Source organism: Carcharodon carcharias, chromosome 14, assembly GCF_017639515.1.
Source record: "Carcharodon carcharias isolate sCarCar2 chromosome 14, sCarCar2.pri, whole genome shotgun sequence".
Classification (NCBI taxonomy): Eukaryota; Metazoa; Chordata; class Chondrichthyes; order Lamniformes; family Lamnidae; genus Carcharodon; species Carcharodon carcharias.
The window spans coordinates 38,049,997-38,067,822 of NC_054480.1; the positions used below are offsets into that span (position 1 = coordinate 38,049,997).

General features: G+C 43.0%; 1 protein-coding gene across 6 annotated transcripts in view; it reads right to left on the minus strand.

Annotated features, from left to right (window-relative positions):
• Nucleotides 1-17,826, minus strand: part of LOC121287638 (solute carrier family 17 member 9-like) — a 66,734-nt gene that overhangs the window by 21,444 nt on the left and 27,464 nt on the right. For all 6 annotated transcript variants that reach the window (XM_041205571.1, XM_041205576.1, XM_041205573.1 and 3 more), the window contains 2 exons: nucleotides 10,323-10,453; nucleotides 10,104-10,200 (listed from right to left, as the gene is read on the minus strand). In XM_041205571.1, the coding sequence (XP_041061505.1) occupies nucleotides 10,104-10,200; nucleotides 10,323-10,453 (228 nt within the window). The remainder of the gene's footprint in view (nucleotides 1-10,103; nucleotides 10,201-10,322; nucleotides 10,454-17,826) is intronic.

Below are 17,826 nucleotides of genomic sequence, written 5' to 3' on the forward strand. Positions count from 1 at the left end.
CAGAAGGGAGAGATGACAATATTGATCAATCTGAGGGAATTGTATTCATCACGAGAAGTTTAAGTCAGGTAATGAGTGCATTAGTTGCAGACTCATTTAATTGTGCCATGTTGGACATTGGCTGCACATCCACAGATAGAACAGATTGGTTGAAATGTTATTTAGATTCCCTCAGTATTGAGGATTGAAGTAAGATGGAGGAATATAAAAGTTCTACTTGCTTCAGGTTTGGGAATGACAACACTTTAAAGTCACTGAGAAAAGTGGTGATTCCATGCAAAAGAGCTGAGTTAAGCCACTTTATTAGTATAGATGTAGTATCTAGTGAGATACCCTTGCTGCTGAGCAAATCATTCATGAAAAGGCACAAATGAAATTGGACATGGAACATGATAAAACAATTATCTTTGGAAAGTCAGTAAATATGCAATTTATTCAATCAGGATATTATTGCATCCCTTTAACAAAACTTAGCATCTCTAATCAGAATGTTAAATAAGTGTTAATGGCATCAGGTGATAGGAATTTGAAAGAAAAAAAGCAAAATGTCTTAAAACTACATGGACAATTTGCTCATACCCCTTGTCACAGATTAAAAATCCTACTAAAGGATACAAGGGTAGTTGATGATGAGTACACAAAGCTTATTGAAGAGATTAGTGAAAAATGTGATATATGTAAAAAAAAGTATTGGAGGACACCATCACTGCCCATTAGTAGGAGACTTTAATGAAGTAGAATCCATGGATTTGAGGGTGTGGGACAAGGATAGAAATATTATCATTTTATATTTCATAGACATGGAAACAAGATTCAGTCTATCTACAGTAACACATGGAGAAGACAAAAGAGTAATTGTGGATAAAGTCATGGAACATGGATTAGGGCCGCACTGGGGGCACTGGCTAAATTCCTGACTGGGGGTGGGCGGGGGAAGGGGGAAAATTGCCAATGATGTATTTAGACAAGCGTGAAATTATGAACATTGTTGTGATGAACACTGCAGCTGAAAGTCTTTTCAGTAATGGGCTTTATGAAAGAAGACACACAGTGATTAATCAGATGGTCCATATGATCTTGGCTGGCCATCAAAATTGTAAGCTAACATCTGCCCTGGCTTGGGCAGTCAATGCAAAGAGCTCACTTCAAATGGTTGGAGGATATAGTCGTATCAGGTGGTCTACAAGAGAAATCCAAAAATACCTTCCATGGTCTGTGGTCAACCCAGTCTTGGAGGGAACTACAATTAGTTGCACCTTTTTCAAATAGCCTACATGCAGGGATAGGGGAATTAATTAAGGCATAAGTTTCAGAGAAAAATTGGCAAACTTTATGGCATTGCATAAGACTGTCAGAGATAACTTTAATCCTGGAATTTAGTATACTGTAAAAGAGAGTCAGAAAGAGTGGAAAGGTCCGGCTAAAGTGATAGGGTGTAATAGGAAGACACTAATTCTCCAACATTGTAATCAATCTATTAGGGTACATTCATCCAGATTAATCAGGGTTGATTATAAACTTGCAGAATCTCAGCAATTTGTAGAAGATGATGAGCCCCTGTACCTCACATTTGATGGTTATGAGGAACAGAATATGGTAGATAGGGGTTAAAAATAAAAAACTGCGGATGCTGGAAATCCAAAACAAAAACAGAATTACCTGGAAAAACTCAGCAGGTCTGGCAGCATTGGCAGAGAAGAAAAGAGTTGACGTTTCGAGTCCTCATGACCCTTCATGAGGACTCGAAACGTCAACTCTTTTCTTCTCCGCCGATGCTGCCAGACCTGCTGAGTTTTTCCAGGTAATTCTGTTTTTGTTATGGTAGATAAGGGGCTGGATGACACAGACAAAGAGGTAATGATACAAAGGATAGGGCTATTTTACCCAAGGGACAGCTGCTGAAAGTTGATACTGGGTTTACATACATACCAGAAAAGGTCCAGTGAAGGAGGGAAGTGACCAGTGTCAGAAGAGTAGGGAAAGCCACTGGCAAATTCAAACATTGGCAAATTGTTCAAGATGATGGACAAGAGGTAAGATCTATAGATTGGCAAAATAAGGTGACATGTGGAAAGTTAGAAAACACAGTACCAGTTCCCATAGCGGATCTGGAAGTGACTCTTCCCCTAGGAAAAGATCATGTACTGGCATCAGAACTTTTGATCACAGGAGGGAGCAGTCAGGTAGCAGTAGTCCAGAACAAGGTAGGAGGGCAAGTAGAGGCTATAGTTTGACTAGATCAAAGACTATAGAACAAACTAGGAGTGCCATTAGAAGTTGAAGCCCTTATGATTGGGAAGTTTTAGTGGCCACAGGCAAATTAAAAGATAAATCGACAAGAGATGCAAAACAAAAAGAGTTGAACGGTTGGAAAGAATTGGGTGTCTACTCTGAAATGCCAGATAGGGGTCAGGCAGCCTTATCCCGCAGGTGGATCTGTACAAAAAAAGTGCTTCCTGATGGGACATATATGGCTACTAAAGCAAGACTACTGGCTTTGAGTTCCAGAGAGATTTGGTGATCAGGATGTAGCAGTAAGCTCCCCTACTACAGGAAGATTTTCTTAGCTCTCATAGCCACATATTCCTAGGAATGTAAGTTGATCGATATAAAAGCCGCATTTTTTTTTGCAGGGTGAAAATTTTCAAAAGATGGGTTTTTGAAACCACCGAAAGAAGCAAGTAATGTAGAAGGGAAGCGAAGAAAATTAAACAAATGTGTTTATGGATTAAATGATGCATCAAAGGTATGGTATTTCTGAGTTAGGTCTGGCTTGCCGAAAGTAGTTTGTATTCAGCTGAAAGCAGACACAACAAAGTTTAATTGGTATCACAAAGAGAAACTCACAGGCATCTTTATGATGCACATTGGTGATTTTCTATGGGGAGGTTCTGCGGAATTTGAGCAATTTGTTATTGGTAAGAAAAAAGGGGAGTTTGTGATTGGAAGTTAGGTTTTGGGGCCTTTAAATATATAGGGTCAGACATTCATCAGGCTAGGTCAGGGGTAACCTTGAATCAACAATCATATCTAGAAAGCGTTAATCGTATCCCGATAAATCAGGCCAGGTCCTCACAGAAAGATGATCTTGCATTCAAGGAAGAAACAGGCTTTGATTGGACAGTTAAATTGGCTGTGCACTTAAACAAGATCCACTGCCACTTATGATGTATTGGAACTAAGTTCTCTGATGAAATACCCTACAGTTGAGGAGGTTCTAAGGGAAAATACAGCCTTTTAAAAAATTAAATTAGGAAAATCATGCACTAAAGTTTCCAACTTTGGGTGGCGCAAAATTTTCCTTTTTAGTGATTCTTCCCATGCCAATCTTCTGGCTGGATATTTCAGCAAGGCTGGGTTTATTATATTCTTGATAAGGAGAAATGGAAAGTGTTATCCCTTGGTCTGGGAAGCCAAGAAAATAAAAAGGGTGTTTAAAAGTACCCTAGCAGCAGAAACACTGGCTCGAATAGAAGGAATAGCATTTATATAACATTTTGAAAGAAATCCTATACAAGGGGCATTCAGAGAAAAGTTTTCCCATGGAATGCTATGCGAATAACTGTTCTCTTTGGGATAATGTTCAACAAAGCGTGTCACTGAGAAAAGTTTGAAGATTGACCTTGACAGTATAAAGGAAATGTTGGAAAGAAAAGTGAATTCTAAAATAAAATGGGTCGACACAAGTCACCAATTGTCAGACTATTTTACAAAGAGAAATGCTTGCTCCAAGAAATTATTGGACGTCCTAGAAGAGGGACATCTTGTGTCATGACATAAGAATAATGGAAAATCAATTTTTTTCTTTGATTGCTTTGTATGTTAAGTATGTTTCGATATGCTATAAAGCTTTTTGTGTAAGGTAAGGGAATCTGTTAATTGCTTGTTGATTACGGGCAGAATTTTTCGCTTGGCATGCGGGTGCGCGCCTGACCCGCTCGAGCGTGAAGTAGCGCGTGATGACATCAGGCGAGTGTCCCGATGTCATCATGCATTCGTGCGATATTTTGGTCGGCGGGCGGGTGCGTGAGTCGCAAGTGCGCCCGCCGACAATTAAGAGGCCTATTAAGGCCATTAAAGTTGTAATTAGCTGAGATTTTTTGTTGCCCATCCAATGTTACGGTTGGCGGGCAGGCGAATCAGCCAGGCGGCCTTTGCATTTTTCAGGAAACCTCATCCACGGGCGGGATGAGGTTTCCATTATTAAATTTAAAAAATGTATCGACAGAATTTTCATCTTGTATATGTCCAGGTGAATGATTCTGATGTGTGGGCATTTTTTCTGGAACTTAAAATCTCCTTTTATTGCTTTTAAATTTTTCAGCTCCGAGGTAGCTCTCTGCCTTCAGGGTGCATTCATTCCGCACTCGTCCGCGCCTGCGTGGACTTCAATGCTCACCCTCTTCCCGCCCCCACCCACGCAGCGCTGAGCCTTTCAGCATGCGTTTCATGCTGGCTGACCGTTAACTGGCCAGCCAGCGTGAAATTATGGCCAGGGGCCGATCGCAGTCAGGGGTCTGTTCCCCAGCCACTCCCGGGCCTGCCAATCGCGTGCACCCACCAAACTAAAATCCTGCCCTATGTTGTTAAAGGTACAAGTGATGGGCATTGTTTGATTGAGCACTTTGAAAAAGGAGTGCAAGAGGAGCCGGGCGTTGAAAAGGAGCCCGAGAGGAGCCGGGCGTTGAAAAGGAGCGCGAGAGGAGCCAGGCGTTGAAAAGGAGCTGTGACAGCAGAGGTGACTGGGGGAGTTCCGTGAGGAGTCACTGTGGTGCACCCGCAAGGCTGAGAGCTACGTGGATAGCATGTTCAGAGAGGTGGTCACATCGCAGCTTAAGGGCCCGGAGACAGAGAGAGAATGGGTGACCGCCACCCAGTCCAAGAGAAGTTGGCAGGTAGTGCAGGAGTCACCTGGGTCACGCTCACAAATCAGTTTTCTGTTTTGGAAGCTGGTGAGGGCACAGGTTCCTCAGGGGAGTGCAGTCAGAGCCAAGATTGTGGTACCACGAGCAGCTCGGCTGTACAGGAGGGGAAGAAGAAGAAAGAAAGAAAGAGCTATAATGATAGGGGATTCATTGGTTAGGGCAACTGATGGGCATTTCTGTGGCCGTAGACATGACTCCAGAATGGTATGTTGCCTCCCTGATGCCAGGCTCAAGGATGTCACAGAGCGACTGTAGGACATTCTTCTGGGGGTGATCAGCCAGAGGTTACGGTCCACACTGGTACCAATGGCTTATGTAGGAAGGGGGATGTGGTCCTGCAATCAGAATTTAGGGAGCTATGTAGAAAATTAGCAAGGCATCAAATGTAATAATCTCTGGATTGCTTCCAGTGCTACATGCCAGTGAGTACAGAAATAGGAGGATAAGGCTGATGAATGTGTGGCTAGAAAGATGGTGCAGGAGGGAGGGCTTTAGATTCCATGGACACTGGGACTGGCTCTGGGGAAGATGGCACCTGTACAAGCTGGACAGGTTGCACCTGCACAGAGCCGGGACTGAGTTCCTTGTTGGGAGGGCTTTAAATTAACTTGACAGGGGTGTGGGAACCAAGAGAAAATATTAGAGAGGAATACCAGGGTGCACAAAATACTGGGAGGGACAGACAGCACTAGTATAGAGAACAGTAAGTTAATAGGTAAATTTGGGGTAAGGGAAAAAGTAACAAAATCTAAATCAGGGTTACTATGCATGTATGTGAATGCACGGCGTATAGTAAGAAAGATTGGGGAGTTACTGGCGCAGATTGCCATGTGGAAATATGATGTTGTGGCGATAACAGAGACTTGGCTCAAGGAAGAGCAGAACTGGGTGTTAAATATTCTCTGGGTATAAGGTGTTCAGAAAAGATAGGAAAGGAGGAGGGGTGGCAGTATTGGTTAAGGAGAACATTGCAGTGCTGGAGAAAGAGGATGTCCCAGAGTGTTCAGGGACAGAATCAATTCGGCTAGAGCTAAAGGAACAAAAAGGATGCAATTACATTGCTCAGTGTAGACCATCAAATAGTGAGAAGGACGTAGAACAAATCTGCAGGGAAATTACAGAGGGAGGCAGGCATTATAGAGTAGTTATAATGGGGGACTTTAATTACCCAAATGTAGACTGGGACAATGGTAGAGTAAAGGGCGGAGAGGGGTAAAAGTTCCTAGATTGTGTTCAGGAGAATTTTCTACAGCAATATGTGTTCAATAAAAGAAGCACCGTTGGACCTGGTTCTTGGAAATGAGGTGGACCAAGTAGATCAAGTGTCAGTGCAGGAACATTTAGGAGACAGTGATCATCGTATTGTACGTTTTAGGATGATGATAGAAAAGGACAATAGGCAATCCAGAGTAAAAATAATTAACTGCATGAGGTGAGAGCCAACTTCAATGGGGCAAGAACAGAGCTGGGCCAGATAGACTGGAACAAAAGATTGGCAGGAAACAAAGGGCTACCTTTAAAAAAGAATTGGTTTGAGCACAATCAAGGTATATTCCATCGAAAGAGAAAGGTAGGGCAAACAAATCCAGAGCTCTCTGGATGAAAAAGGTGATGGAAATTAAGATAAAGAAGAAAAAGTGTGCTTATGACAGGTGTCAGGTGGAAAATACAATTGAGAACCAAGAGGGATACAGAAGGTTCAGAGGGGAGATGGTAAAACATTTTAGAGAAGCAAAGAGAGATTATGAAAAAAGACTGGCAGCCAACATAAATGGGAATCTAGGCATATAAATAGTAAAAGGGTGGTAAAAGGAGTAGGGCCAATTAGGGACCCAAAAGGCAATTTACACATGGACATAGGGGCCATGGCTGAGGTATTAAATGAATACTTTGCATCCACCTTTACCAAGAAGATAGATGCTACCCAGGCCATGGTGACAAGCGAGGAAGCTCTGTCACTAGAAGGGTTCAAAATTGATAAGGAGGAAGTGTTGAATAGACCGTCGGTACTTAAAGTTGACAAGGCATCGGGACTGGACGCAATGCATCCAAGGATATTGAAGGAAGTGAGAGTAGAAATTGCAGGGGCGCACTGGCCATAATCTTTCATTCTTCCCTAGGCTCAGAGGTGGTGCCAGAGTACTGGAGAATTGCAAATGTTACATCCATGTTTTAAAAAGGTTGTAAGGATAAGCCCAGCAATTACAGAACAGTCAGTTTAACTTCATTGGTGGGCAAGATTCTAGAGGTAATTATTCGGGGTAGAATTAGTAATCACATGGAAAAATATGGGTTGCTAAGGAAGAGCCAGCATGGATTTCTAAAAGGGAAATCATGTTTAACTAACTTGCTGGAGTTTTTTGAAAAGGTAGCAGAAAAGGTCGATAAGGGTAATGCTGTTGATGTGGTATACATGGACTTTCAAAAGGTATTTTGCACAGTGCCACACAACAGACTTGTGAGAAAAGTTATTGCTCATGGAATAAAAGGGACAGTAGCAACGTGGATACAAAATTGTCTCAAAAATAGGAAGCAGAGAGTAATGGTCAATGGATATTTTTTGGGCTGGAGAAAGGTTTGTAGTGGAGATCCCCATGAATCGGTGTTGTGGCCCTTGCTTTTCCTGATATATATTAATGATTTAGATCTCGGTGTGCAGGGAGCAATTTCAAAGTTTGCGGATGATATAAAGCTTGTGAACTACAAGGAGAATAGAGTGAAACCTCAAGAGGACATAGACAAGTTAGTGGAGTGGGCAGATAGGAGGCAGATGAAGTTCAATGCAGAGAAGTGTGAGATGATGCATTTTGGAAGAACATGGACAGAAAACATAAAATAAGGGGTGAAATTTTGAAGGGGTGCAGGAGTAGAAAGACTTGGGTGTATATGTGCATAGGTCATTGAAGGTGGCAGGACAGGTGGCGAGAGCAATTAATAAAGCATATAGTATCTTGGGCTTTATTAATAGTGGCATAGAGTACAAGAGCAAAGAGGTTATGCTGAATTTATATAAGATACTTGTTAGACCTCAGCTGGAGTATTGTGTACAGTTCTGGGTGCCACATTATAGGAAGGATGTGAACACATTGGAGGATGTGCAGAAGAGGCCTTCAAGAATAGTTCCAGCGATGAGAAACTTCGGCCATGAGGATAGATTGGAGAGGTTGGGACTGGTCTTCATGGAGAGAAGGAGGCTAAGAGTAGATTTGGTAGAGATGTTCAAAATCATGAGGGGGCTGGACAAAGTCGATAGGGAGAAGTGTTCCTGTTCCTAAAAGGATCAAGAATAAGAGGGCACAGATTTAACGTGATTTGCAAAAGAAGCAAATGTGACATGAGAAAAAACTTTTTTACACAACGAGTGATTCGAGTCTGGAATGCACTGCCTGGAAGTGTGGTGGAGGCAGGTTCAATCGAGGCATTCAAGAGGGCAAGAGATAATTATTTGAATAGAAACAATGTGCAGGGGTATAGCGAAAAAGCAGGGCAATGGCACTAGGTCATAATGCTCATTTGGAGAGCCGGTGCAGACACGATGAGACGAATGGTCTCTTTCTATGCCATTAAAATTCTGAGATTCTGTGACTGGGATCACCTACTAAGAGAGTCAGCTGGAACACTGGGGTGGTAGTTGGGAGGCAGAAATCTGAAATGCTGCATCCTGTGAATAAACCTACTAACAAGGAAACGATCTGTGTCTTGTTTCTTATTTCACCATCTGGCTTGGATCCATTTAACAGCCCAAACTGAAATCAGATCTGTATTCCTCCTTCACCTTTATCTTTTATCTTTGACCAATATATTTCATCAATTTAAAAGTGGCTAAAATATATTTGGATATTTTTACAATGTGGAGAAATTATATATCTCAAGTATGTGTATAAGGAGGTCCTTAAATTGTATTTAAAACATTGCATAGCAAAACAATATTCAATCAAAGTCTGACAGATGTGCCACTCCCAAGCACCGGTTACAAATTCTGAATCTCACTTGTGAAACAATTCAAATTAATTGTGAGGCATTTACAGAGGTTTCATTTGAATGTAACTATGTTAATACTAATGTAAATGCTGCCATCTAGAGTCTAGAAACCCCATCCAAAACCAGCTCTGGCAAAGGGAAACCTTGTCTAACTAAGTAACATAGTATGTCAATGATATTCCAAATCTCACCTTTAAAAGGAAAATGTTTTCCACGTACAAAACTACACCCAAGTCCTGCAATTTCACTTCTTCTCGACAAAAAAGTTAAATCCTGCTGGAATTTCAACATTTTAGGTGACAAATTCAATCTAAGGTCACTGAAGATTATCTTTCATATCCAAGAGGTTTTGATAATGGCTGGAGGAGGCTGGATGTTATGCCTTTGCTAATTGGTCTCCAGAGATATGAACTGTTGCAGCATTATTTCAGTGCCATGATATCTCTGTGCTGAGCTCTACTATAAAATATTTGTTAAAAAAAAACTACTAGTGACAAATTGACAGATAATCAATACAGCCAAGTCCTTTTCCCTTTTCAGAATCAACACAATTTGCATTTATATAGCATCTTTTGAAGTAAAAAACATCTCAAAGCAAGAATTAAAAGAGGTGCTATCATCCTGAAGCTAATGGGTTATAAATTCTAACAGATCAGCCCTTATCACACACTCCAATCTGTCCCATAACAATTCAAAACTAAAGAAAATAGAAGAAAAAAAGAAAAACCCTATAAGGTGATGAATCAAAAGGATGCATTTGGATTCACATTACATATGGTACCTAAGCAAATTAGAAAGCCCTAGATCGGAAGCTTTAAAAATACAACTTTACAAAGTCAGAGTTTTCACAAAACACAAAATGCCCCCAAAACATAAAGTTAATCAGTCATTTTCTTAAATACCAAGTACAGAATTGATGAGATTAATTTACCTTTATTCCACCATATGTCAAGTTCAAATTTTGATTACAACTAGGTTATTAAAAATAAAGCATCAACCCTCACCTTTGGAGATACAGTGCTTCCCTTCACATTCTGATCACTTTAACATAGGGTAGCTATGGTACTATTTGAAGAAGAGCAGGGGAGATCTCCAAATGTCCTAGGAAATAGTTATCCCTCAGGTTGTGAAATAAGCTATCAAAAAACAAATTCTTTCTTTTTTTAACCATCAGGAAAGAACACTACAGTCACTTACCAGACAGGAGCACTTCCAAAGAATTTTCTCCACATGACTTTATTGTCCTTTGAATTCACTAGATTGTTGCCCAAATTTTCCAAAGATATAATCTGGTCTATATGACATAAATTGTTACGAACGTCATCACAAAGCGAACATAAATGCACAGAGGAATAGCAAATCTCACTGACAAAAAGAATAGACAGGAGTTATAACTAAATAATGATGCATATTTACCTTCTCCTTTAAGAAAATATTTCCACATACAGTAGGCCCACAGAATAGAAGGGAGGCCAGAGAAGTAAAACACGCTCTCCCAGCCATACCAGTCCAACAACACTGAACCAACAGCCCCGATTATTAGTGTTCTATAGAAACAAAAAAGGATCATGGTTCATTACCATGCAATGGCAAGTAATCATCCCCTATAAAAGTCAAAATATCCTTTGCCCTAGTACTGCTTAGAGTACACCCCATTAACTTAAACATTAACTGCAGTAACTTCTGTTCAGTGACAATTTTAAAACAAATACCAAAACTGGTTATTTTCACAGAATTATTTTCCAATAGAGGATCAGCAATTTCAATACAGTACCGACTTTGATACAGTTCATGTAAATGAGACTATAAAAAAAGAAATAAACTACAATCTCCATTTACAAAGTGCCTTTAACATAATTGAACATGAACATAATCAGACTATTTTGGGCACCAAGTCAAAACCAGAGATATTAGGGCAGGTGACGGAAAGTTTGGTGAAACAGGTAAGTTTAAACAGCATCTTACTGGAGGAAGGAGAGGTTTCAGGAGGAATTTCCAGGGATTAGGGACTTGGTGGCTGAAGGCAGAGCTGCCAATAGTGAAGCGATTAAAATCAGAGATGTCCAAGAGGCCAGAATTGGAAAAGCGCAGATTATCTTGTGGAGTTGTAGAGCCAGACGAGGTTACAGAGATAGGGAGGGGCAAGGCAAAGTGAAGGGGAAAGCAAGTAAGGGATCTGAAAAAAATGGATAATAGTTTTTTAAAAATAAGGCATTGTTCATCTGGGAGCCAATGTAGGTCAGCAAGCACAGGGATGCTGGGCCAATGAGATGATGGGAGTTAGGAAATGGGCATCAGAGTTTTGGATGACCTCAAGTTTACAGAAGGTAGAATGTAGGAGGCTGACCAGGAGGATACTGGAATAGTCCATGTCTGGACGTAAAAAAGGATTGATGAGTGTTTCAGCAGTGGATGAGCTGAGGAAGGTGTGGAGTCAGGTAATGTTACAGAGGTGGAAATAGTCAGCCTTAGTGATGGTGTGGATATGTGGTAAGAAGCTCATCTCGGGGACAAAAGTGTCACCAAGGTTGCAAACAGTCGTGTCCAGCCTCCGACCGCTGTTGGGGAGAGAGAAGGTGTCAATGGCTGGGGAATGGAGTTTAGGGTTGGGATCAAAGACAATGGCTTTGATCTTCCCAATATTTATTCAGAGGAAATTTCTGTTTGTTTAATCCTGTCATCAGGGGCATCCTGTTGAGAAACAGGAAGGGGCCAGGGATAGATCCTTCTTGGGGACTCCAGAGGTATCGACCATTACAGCTGATTCTCTGGCTATGACAGATAAGCATGGAACCAGTCAAGTGCAGTCCCACCCAGCTGGACGAGGGTAAACAGAGCCTATCATGAGTCCATTGTTTGTTTGGTTCTGTGACTACTTCACAAGGGATGCTGGTGTCTGAGAACTAAACTTTTACCCACTTCCAATCCTGTGCTAGATACTGCACTGATTAGCAACCCAGCAAGATTCCCCAACATTCCACCTCAACGGATTACTGATGTGCACCACTTACATTTTCCACACCAGCACAACTACTGATTGAGCTGGCCAAGTCCTAAAATACATAGCTGCTAGGCTGGCTCTGTGACAGGTGGTGAGGGAACAAACAAGAGGGAAAAACATATTTGACCTCATCCTCAACAACCTGCCTGCTGCAGATATCTGTCCATGACAGCATCAGTAGGAATGCCAACGCACAGTCCTTGTGGAAATGAAGTTCCATCTTCACAATGAGGATACCCTGCACCGTGTTCTGTGGCACTACCACCATGCTAAATGGGATAGACTTCAAACAGACTAGCAACTCAAGACTGGGCATCCATGAGGCATTATGGGCCATCGGCTACAGCAGAACTGTACGCAACCACAATATTATGCCCGGCTCCCCACTCTATCATTACCACTAAGCCAGGGGATCAAACCTGGTTCAATGAAGAGTGCAGAAGGGCATACCAGGAGCAGCACCAGGCATTCCTAAAAATGAGGTGCCAACCTGGTTAGGCTACAACTCAAGACTACTTCTGTGCCAAACAGCGTAAGCAGCAAGCAATAGACAGAATGAAGCAATTTCCACAACCAATGGATCAGATCTAAGCTCTGCAGTCCTGTCACATTCAGTTGTGAATGGTAGTGGACAATTAAACAACGCACTGGAGGAGGAGGCTTCACAAATATCCCCATCCTCAATGATGGGGGAGCCCAGCATATCAATGCAAAAGAGAAGGCTGAAGCATTTACAACAATCTTCAACCAGAAGTGCGGAGTGGATGATCCATCTCAGCCTGCTCCACAGGTCCCCAGCATCACAGATGCCAGTCTTCAGTCAACTCGATTTGCTCCACGTGGTATCAAGTAACGGCTGAAGGCACTGGATAATGCAAAGGCTATGGGCCCTGACACTATTCCAGCAAAAGTGCTGAAGACATGTTCTCCATTACTTGCTGCACCCCTAGCCAAGCTGTTCCAGTACAGCTACAACACTGTCATCAACCCTACAATCTGGAAAATTGCCCAGGTATATCCTGTACACAAAAAACAGGACAAATCCAACCCAGCCAATTACAGCCCCATCTGTCTACTCTGCATGATCAGTAAAGTGATGGAAGGGGTTATCAACAGTGCTATCAAGCGGTATTTGCTTAGCAAATGTGAGAAGAGTGTGACAGGAGGACTCGAGGTCAGGCAGTCAGCAGCACCTAAAGGAGAGTGCAAGAGAAGGACCCTGGGACAGGCAGTCAGCAGCACTTAGACAAGAGTGAGAGAGGAGGACCCTGGAACAGGCAGTCAGCAGCACCTAGAGGAGAATGAGAGGAGGACCTTGGGACAGGCAACTAGAGGTTCTAGAATCTAGTCTATCCTCAAGTAGGAGTAAGTGAAAAATAAAAGCAAGGGTCCATATTCCATTTAGTTAAGATATGTATGGGGAGCTCAGTCCTGTGATTTGCACATCCTGCGCTATGTGGGAAATCCTAGATGCTCCTGGCAGTCTGGATGACCATGTGTGCAGGAGGTGCCTCCGACTGGAGCAACTCGAGCTCCGGGTTTTGGAGCTTGAGCAGCAGCTGGGGGCATTACGGTGCATTCACAAGGCTGAGAGGTTCGTGGATAGCACAGGACGTGGTCACACCACAGCTTCAGGAAGTGCAAGCAGAGAGGGAATGGGTGACGGTCAGACAGAAGAAGGGGACCAGACAGGTAGTGAGGGAATCCTCCAAGTGCATCTCACTCGCAAATCATTTTTCGGCCTTGGAAAACAGGGAGTGTGACAGTTCCTCTGTGGAGGCCGACCAGAGCCACAGCCATGACACTGTGGGTGGTCCAGCTGCTCACGGGCGGAACAAGAAATGCGGAAGGGCAATAGCGGTAGGGGATTCATTAGTGAGGGGAGTAGACAGATGTTCTGAGGCCATAGCTGTGACTCCAGGATGGTTTTTTTGCTTCCCAGGTGCCAGGGTCAAGGATGTCATGGAACAGCTGCAGGGCATTTTGAAGGTGGACAGTGCTCAGCCAGAGGTCGTGGTCCATGTTGGGACCAATGACATAGGAAGAAAGAGAAATGAGGTCCTGCAAACAGACTTGTACAGGTGGGACCTGTACAAGTTGGGCAGGTTACATCTGAACAGGAACGGGACCAACATCCTCGCGGGGAGGTTTGCTATTGCTGTTGGGATGGATTTAAGCTAAATTGGCAGGGGGGTGGGATCCTGAAAAGTAGTTTAGAGAGGAGAGAAGCTGAGATGGAATTAGAAGTTAAAACGCTCGTGAGTCTGGAAGACAGAGGAAACATAGGCTAGGTAAGGAAGAAGTGAGTTTAGCAAAGCTAAATGGAATATATTTTAATGCAAGGAGCCTGAGAAATAAGACAGATGAGCTGAGGGCACAGATAGGTACATGGTAGTATGATAACATAGCTTTGACCGAGACCTGGCTAAAAGAAGGGCAGGATTGGCAGCTCAACATTGCTGGTTATAGCATATTCAGTCGAGATAGAGAGGGGGATAGAAGAGGAGCGGGGGTCGCAATATTGATCAAGGAATCAATTATACCAGTGAGGAGGGATGATATCTTGGAAGGATCATCAAATGGAAGCCATATGGGTAGAAGTGAAAAGCATAAAAGGGGCAAACACACCTTCGGGTGTGTACTATAGCCCCCAAACAGTCAAGGAGAGCTAGAGGATCAAATATGCAATCAAATTTCAGAGAACTGTAAGAATAATAAGGCAGTAATGGTGGGGGATTTTAACTACCCAAATATTAACTGGGATAGTTTTAGTGTGCAAGGTAGGGAGGGAGCAAAATTCTTAAGTTGCATTCAGGAGAACATTTTTTAGCCAGTATGTAGAAAGCCCAACAAGGGAGGAGGCAGTTCTGGACCTAATATTCGGAAATGAGCCCAGGCAGGTAGAAGATGTATTAGTACGGTGCATTTTGGAGATAGTGACCATAGCTCAGTTAGATTTAGGATAACTATTGAAAAGGATAAGGTAGGGCCGGGAATAAAAGTTATGAACTGGGGAAAGGCTAATTTTCCTAAGATGGGATACAATTTGGCCCAACTGGACTGGGAGCAGCTACTTACAGATAAAACTGTGTCAGAGCAGTGGGAGGCATTCAAGGAGGAAATAGTGAGAGTACAGGGTAAATATGTTCCCGTAAAGACAAAGGGGAGGACCAAGTCCGAAGAACCCTGGATGTCAAGGGACATAAAAGTTAGGATAAAGAAAAAAGAAAAGCTTATGGCAGATACCCAGGGCTCAACATGATAGAGTTCCTAGAGGAGTATAAAAAGTGCAGGGGGGCACTTAAAAAGGAAATTAGGAAAGCTAAGAGAGTGCTTGAGAAAGCATTGGTGGGTAGAATAAAGGACAACTCAAAAAGAATTTTTTTTAAATAAATAAAGAGCAAGAGAATAACTAGGGAGAGTACAGCCAATTAGGGACCATAGAGGTAATCTGTGTGTGGACCCGGAAGACGTGGGTACAGTCCTCAATGAATACTTTGTGTTGGTCTTCACAATGGAAAAGGACAATGCAGGTATAGACATCAGGGTCGAGGACTGTGAAATATTTGAGCAATTAACAGAGAGAGGGGAGGTACTAGCGGATTTAGCGGCCTTAAAAGTGGATAAATCAGCAGGCCCGGATGAAATGCATCCCAAGCTGTTGAGAGATTCAAGGGAAGAGACATCAGGGGCCCTGGCATTAATGTTCAAATCCTCTCTGGCCACAGGTGAGGTACCAGAGGACTGGAGAGCTGCTAACATTGTCCCATTATTAAAAAAGTGAGGAAGGGATAGACCAGGAAACTACAAGCCAGTCAGTCCAACCTCAGTGTTGAGGAAGCTACTGGAAAGAATTCTAAGGGACAGAATATATCTGCACTTGGAGAGACACAGATGAATCAGGGATAGTCAGCATGGATTTGTTATGGGGAAGTCGTGTTTGACAAATTTGATCAAATTTTTTGAGGAGGTAACCAGGAGTGTTGATGAGGGTAAAGCATTTGATGTGGTCTACATGGACTTTAGCAAGGCTTTTGATAAGGTCTCTCATGGCAGACTGGTCAAGGAAGTAAGAGCCCATGGGAGACAAGGCAAAGTGACACATTGGATCCAAAATTGATTGAGAGGCAGGAAGCAGAGGGTGATGGTAGAGGGATGTTTCTGTTACTGGAAGTCTGTTTCCAGTAAGGTTCCACAGCGCTAAGTGCTGGGGCCCTGGCTGTTTGTGGTGTACATAAATGATTTGGACATAAATGTATGCAGTATGATCAAAAAGTTCATGGATGACACAAAAATTGGTAGAATGATGAATAATGAGGAAGATAGCTGTAAACTGCTGTAAGCTAGGATATCAATGGACTGGTCAGGTGCGCAGAGCAGTAGCAAATGGAATTCAACCCGAAAAAGTGTGAGGTAATGCACTTGGGGAGGGCTAACAAGGCAAGGATTACACTAAGAATGGTAGGACCCTGGAAAGTACTGAAGATCAGAGGGACGTAGATAAGTTGGTTAAGAAGGCATATGGGATACTTGCCTTTATTAGCCGAGGCATAGAATACAAGAGCAGGGAGGTTACGCTGGAACTGTACAAAACGTTGGTTAGGCCAAAACTGGAATACAACATGCAGTTCTGGTCACTACATTATAGGAAGGCTGTGCTTGCACTGGAGAGGGTGCAGAGGAGATTTACCAGGATGCTGCGTGGGCTGGAGGGTCTGAACTATGAGGAAAGATTGGATAGGCTGGTGTTGTTTTCGTTGGAGCAGCGCAGGTTGAGAGGGGACCAGATCGAGGTGTATAAGATTATGAGGGGCATAGATTGGGTGGATAGAAAGGCATTTTTTCCATTAGTAGAGGGGTCAATAACCAGGGGACATAGATTTAAGGGTAGAAGGTTAAGAGGGGAATTAAGGAGAATTTTTTTCACCCCAGATGGTGGCGGGAGTCTGTAACTCACTGTCTGAGAGGGTGGTTGAGTCAGAAACTCTCATAACATTAAAGAAGTATTTAGATATTCACTTGCATTGCCATAGCCTCCAAGGCTACGGGCCAAGCACTAGAAAATTGGATTAGTTAGTCAGATCTTTGTTGACCGCATGGACATAATGGGCCGAACAGCCTTTCTGTGCTGTAAACATCTTTGACTCTATGAGCCAACAACCTGCTCACTGATGCTCAGTTTGTGTTCCACCAGGATCACTTTGCTCCTGACCTCATTATAGCCCTAGTTCAGGCATGGACAAAAGAGCTGAACTCCAAAGGTGAAGTAGCAACCCTTGACATTAAGGTAGCACTTGACCGAGTGTGTCATCAAGGAGTCCTAACAAAACTGGAGTCAATGGGGTTCAGGGGGAAAACTTTCCACTCATTGGAATCATACCTAGCACAAAGGAAGATGGTTGTGATTGATGGAGGTCAATCATCTCAGTTCCAGGACATCGCTGCAGGAGTTCCTCAGGGTAGTGTCCTCAACCCAACCATCCTGTGCTGCTCCCCTCTATCATAAGGTCAGAAGTGGGGATGTTCGCTCATGACTGCAAAAATTTCAGCACCATTCATGACTCCTCAGATACAGAAGCAGTACATGTCCAAATGCAACAGACCTGGACAATGTCCAGGCTTGGGCTGACAAGTGGCAAGTAACATTCGTGACACACAAGTGCCAAGCAATGACCATCTCCAACAGAAGAAAATCTAATCATCGCCCCTTGACATTCAATGGCATTACCATCACTCAATCCCCACTATCAAATCCTGGGGGTTACCATTGACCAGAAACTGTGGATACAAAACAGGTCAGAGGCTAGGAATCCTGCGGCGAGTAACTCACCTCCTGACTCTCCAAAGCCTGTCCACCATCTACAAGGCACAAGTCAGGAGTATGATAGAATGCTTTCCACTTGCCTGGGTGAGTGCAGC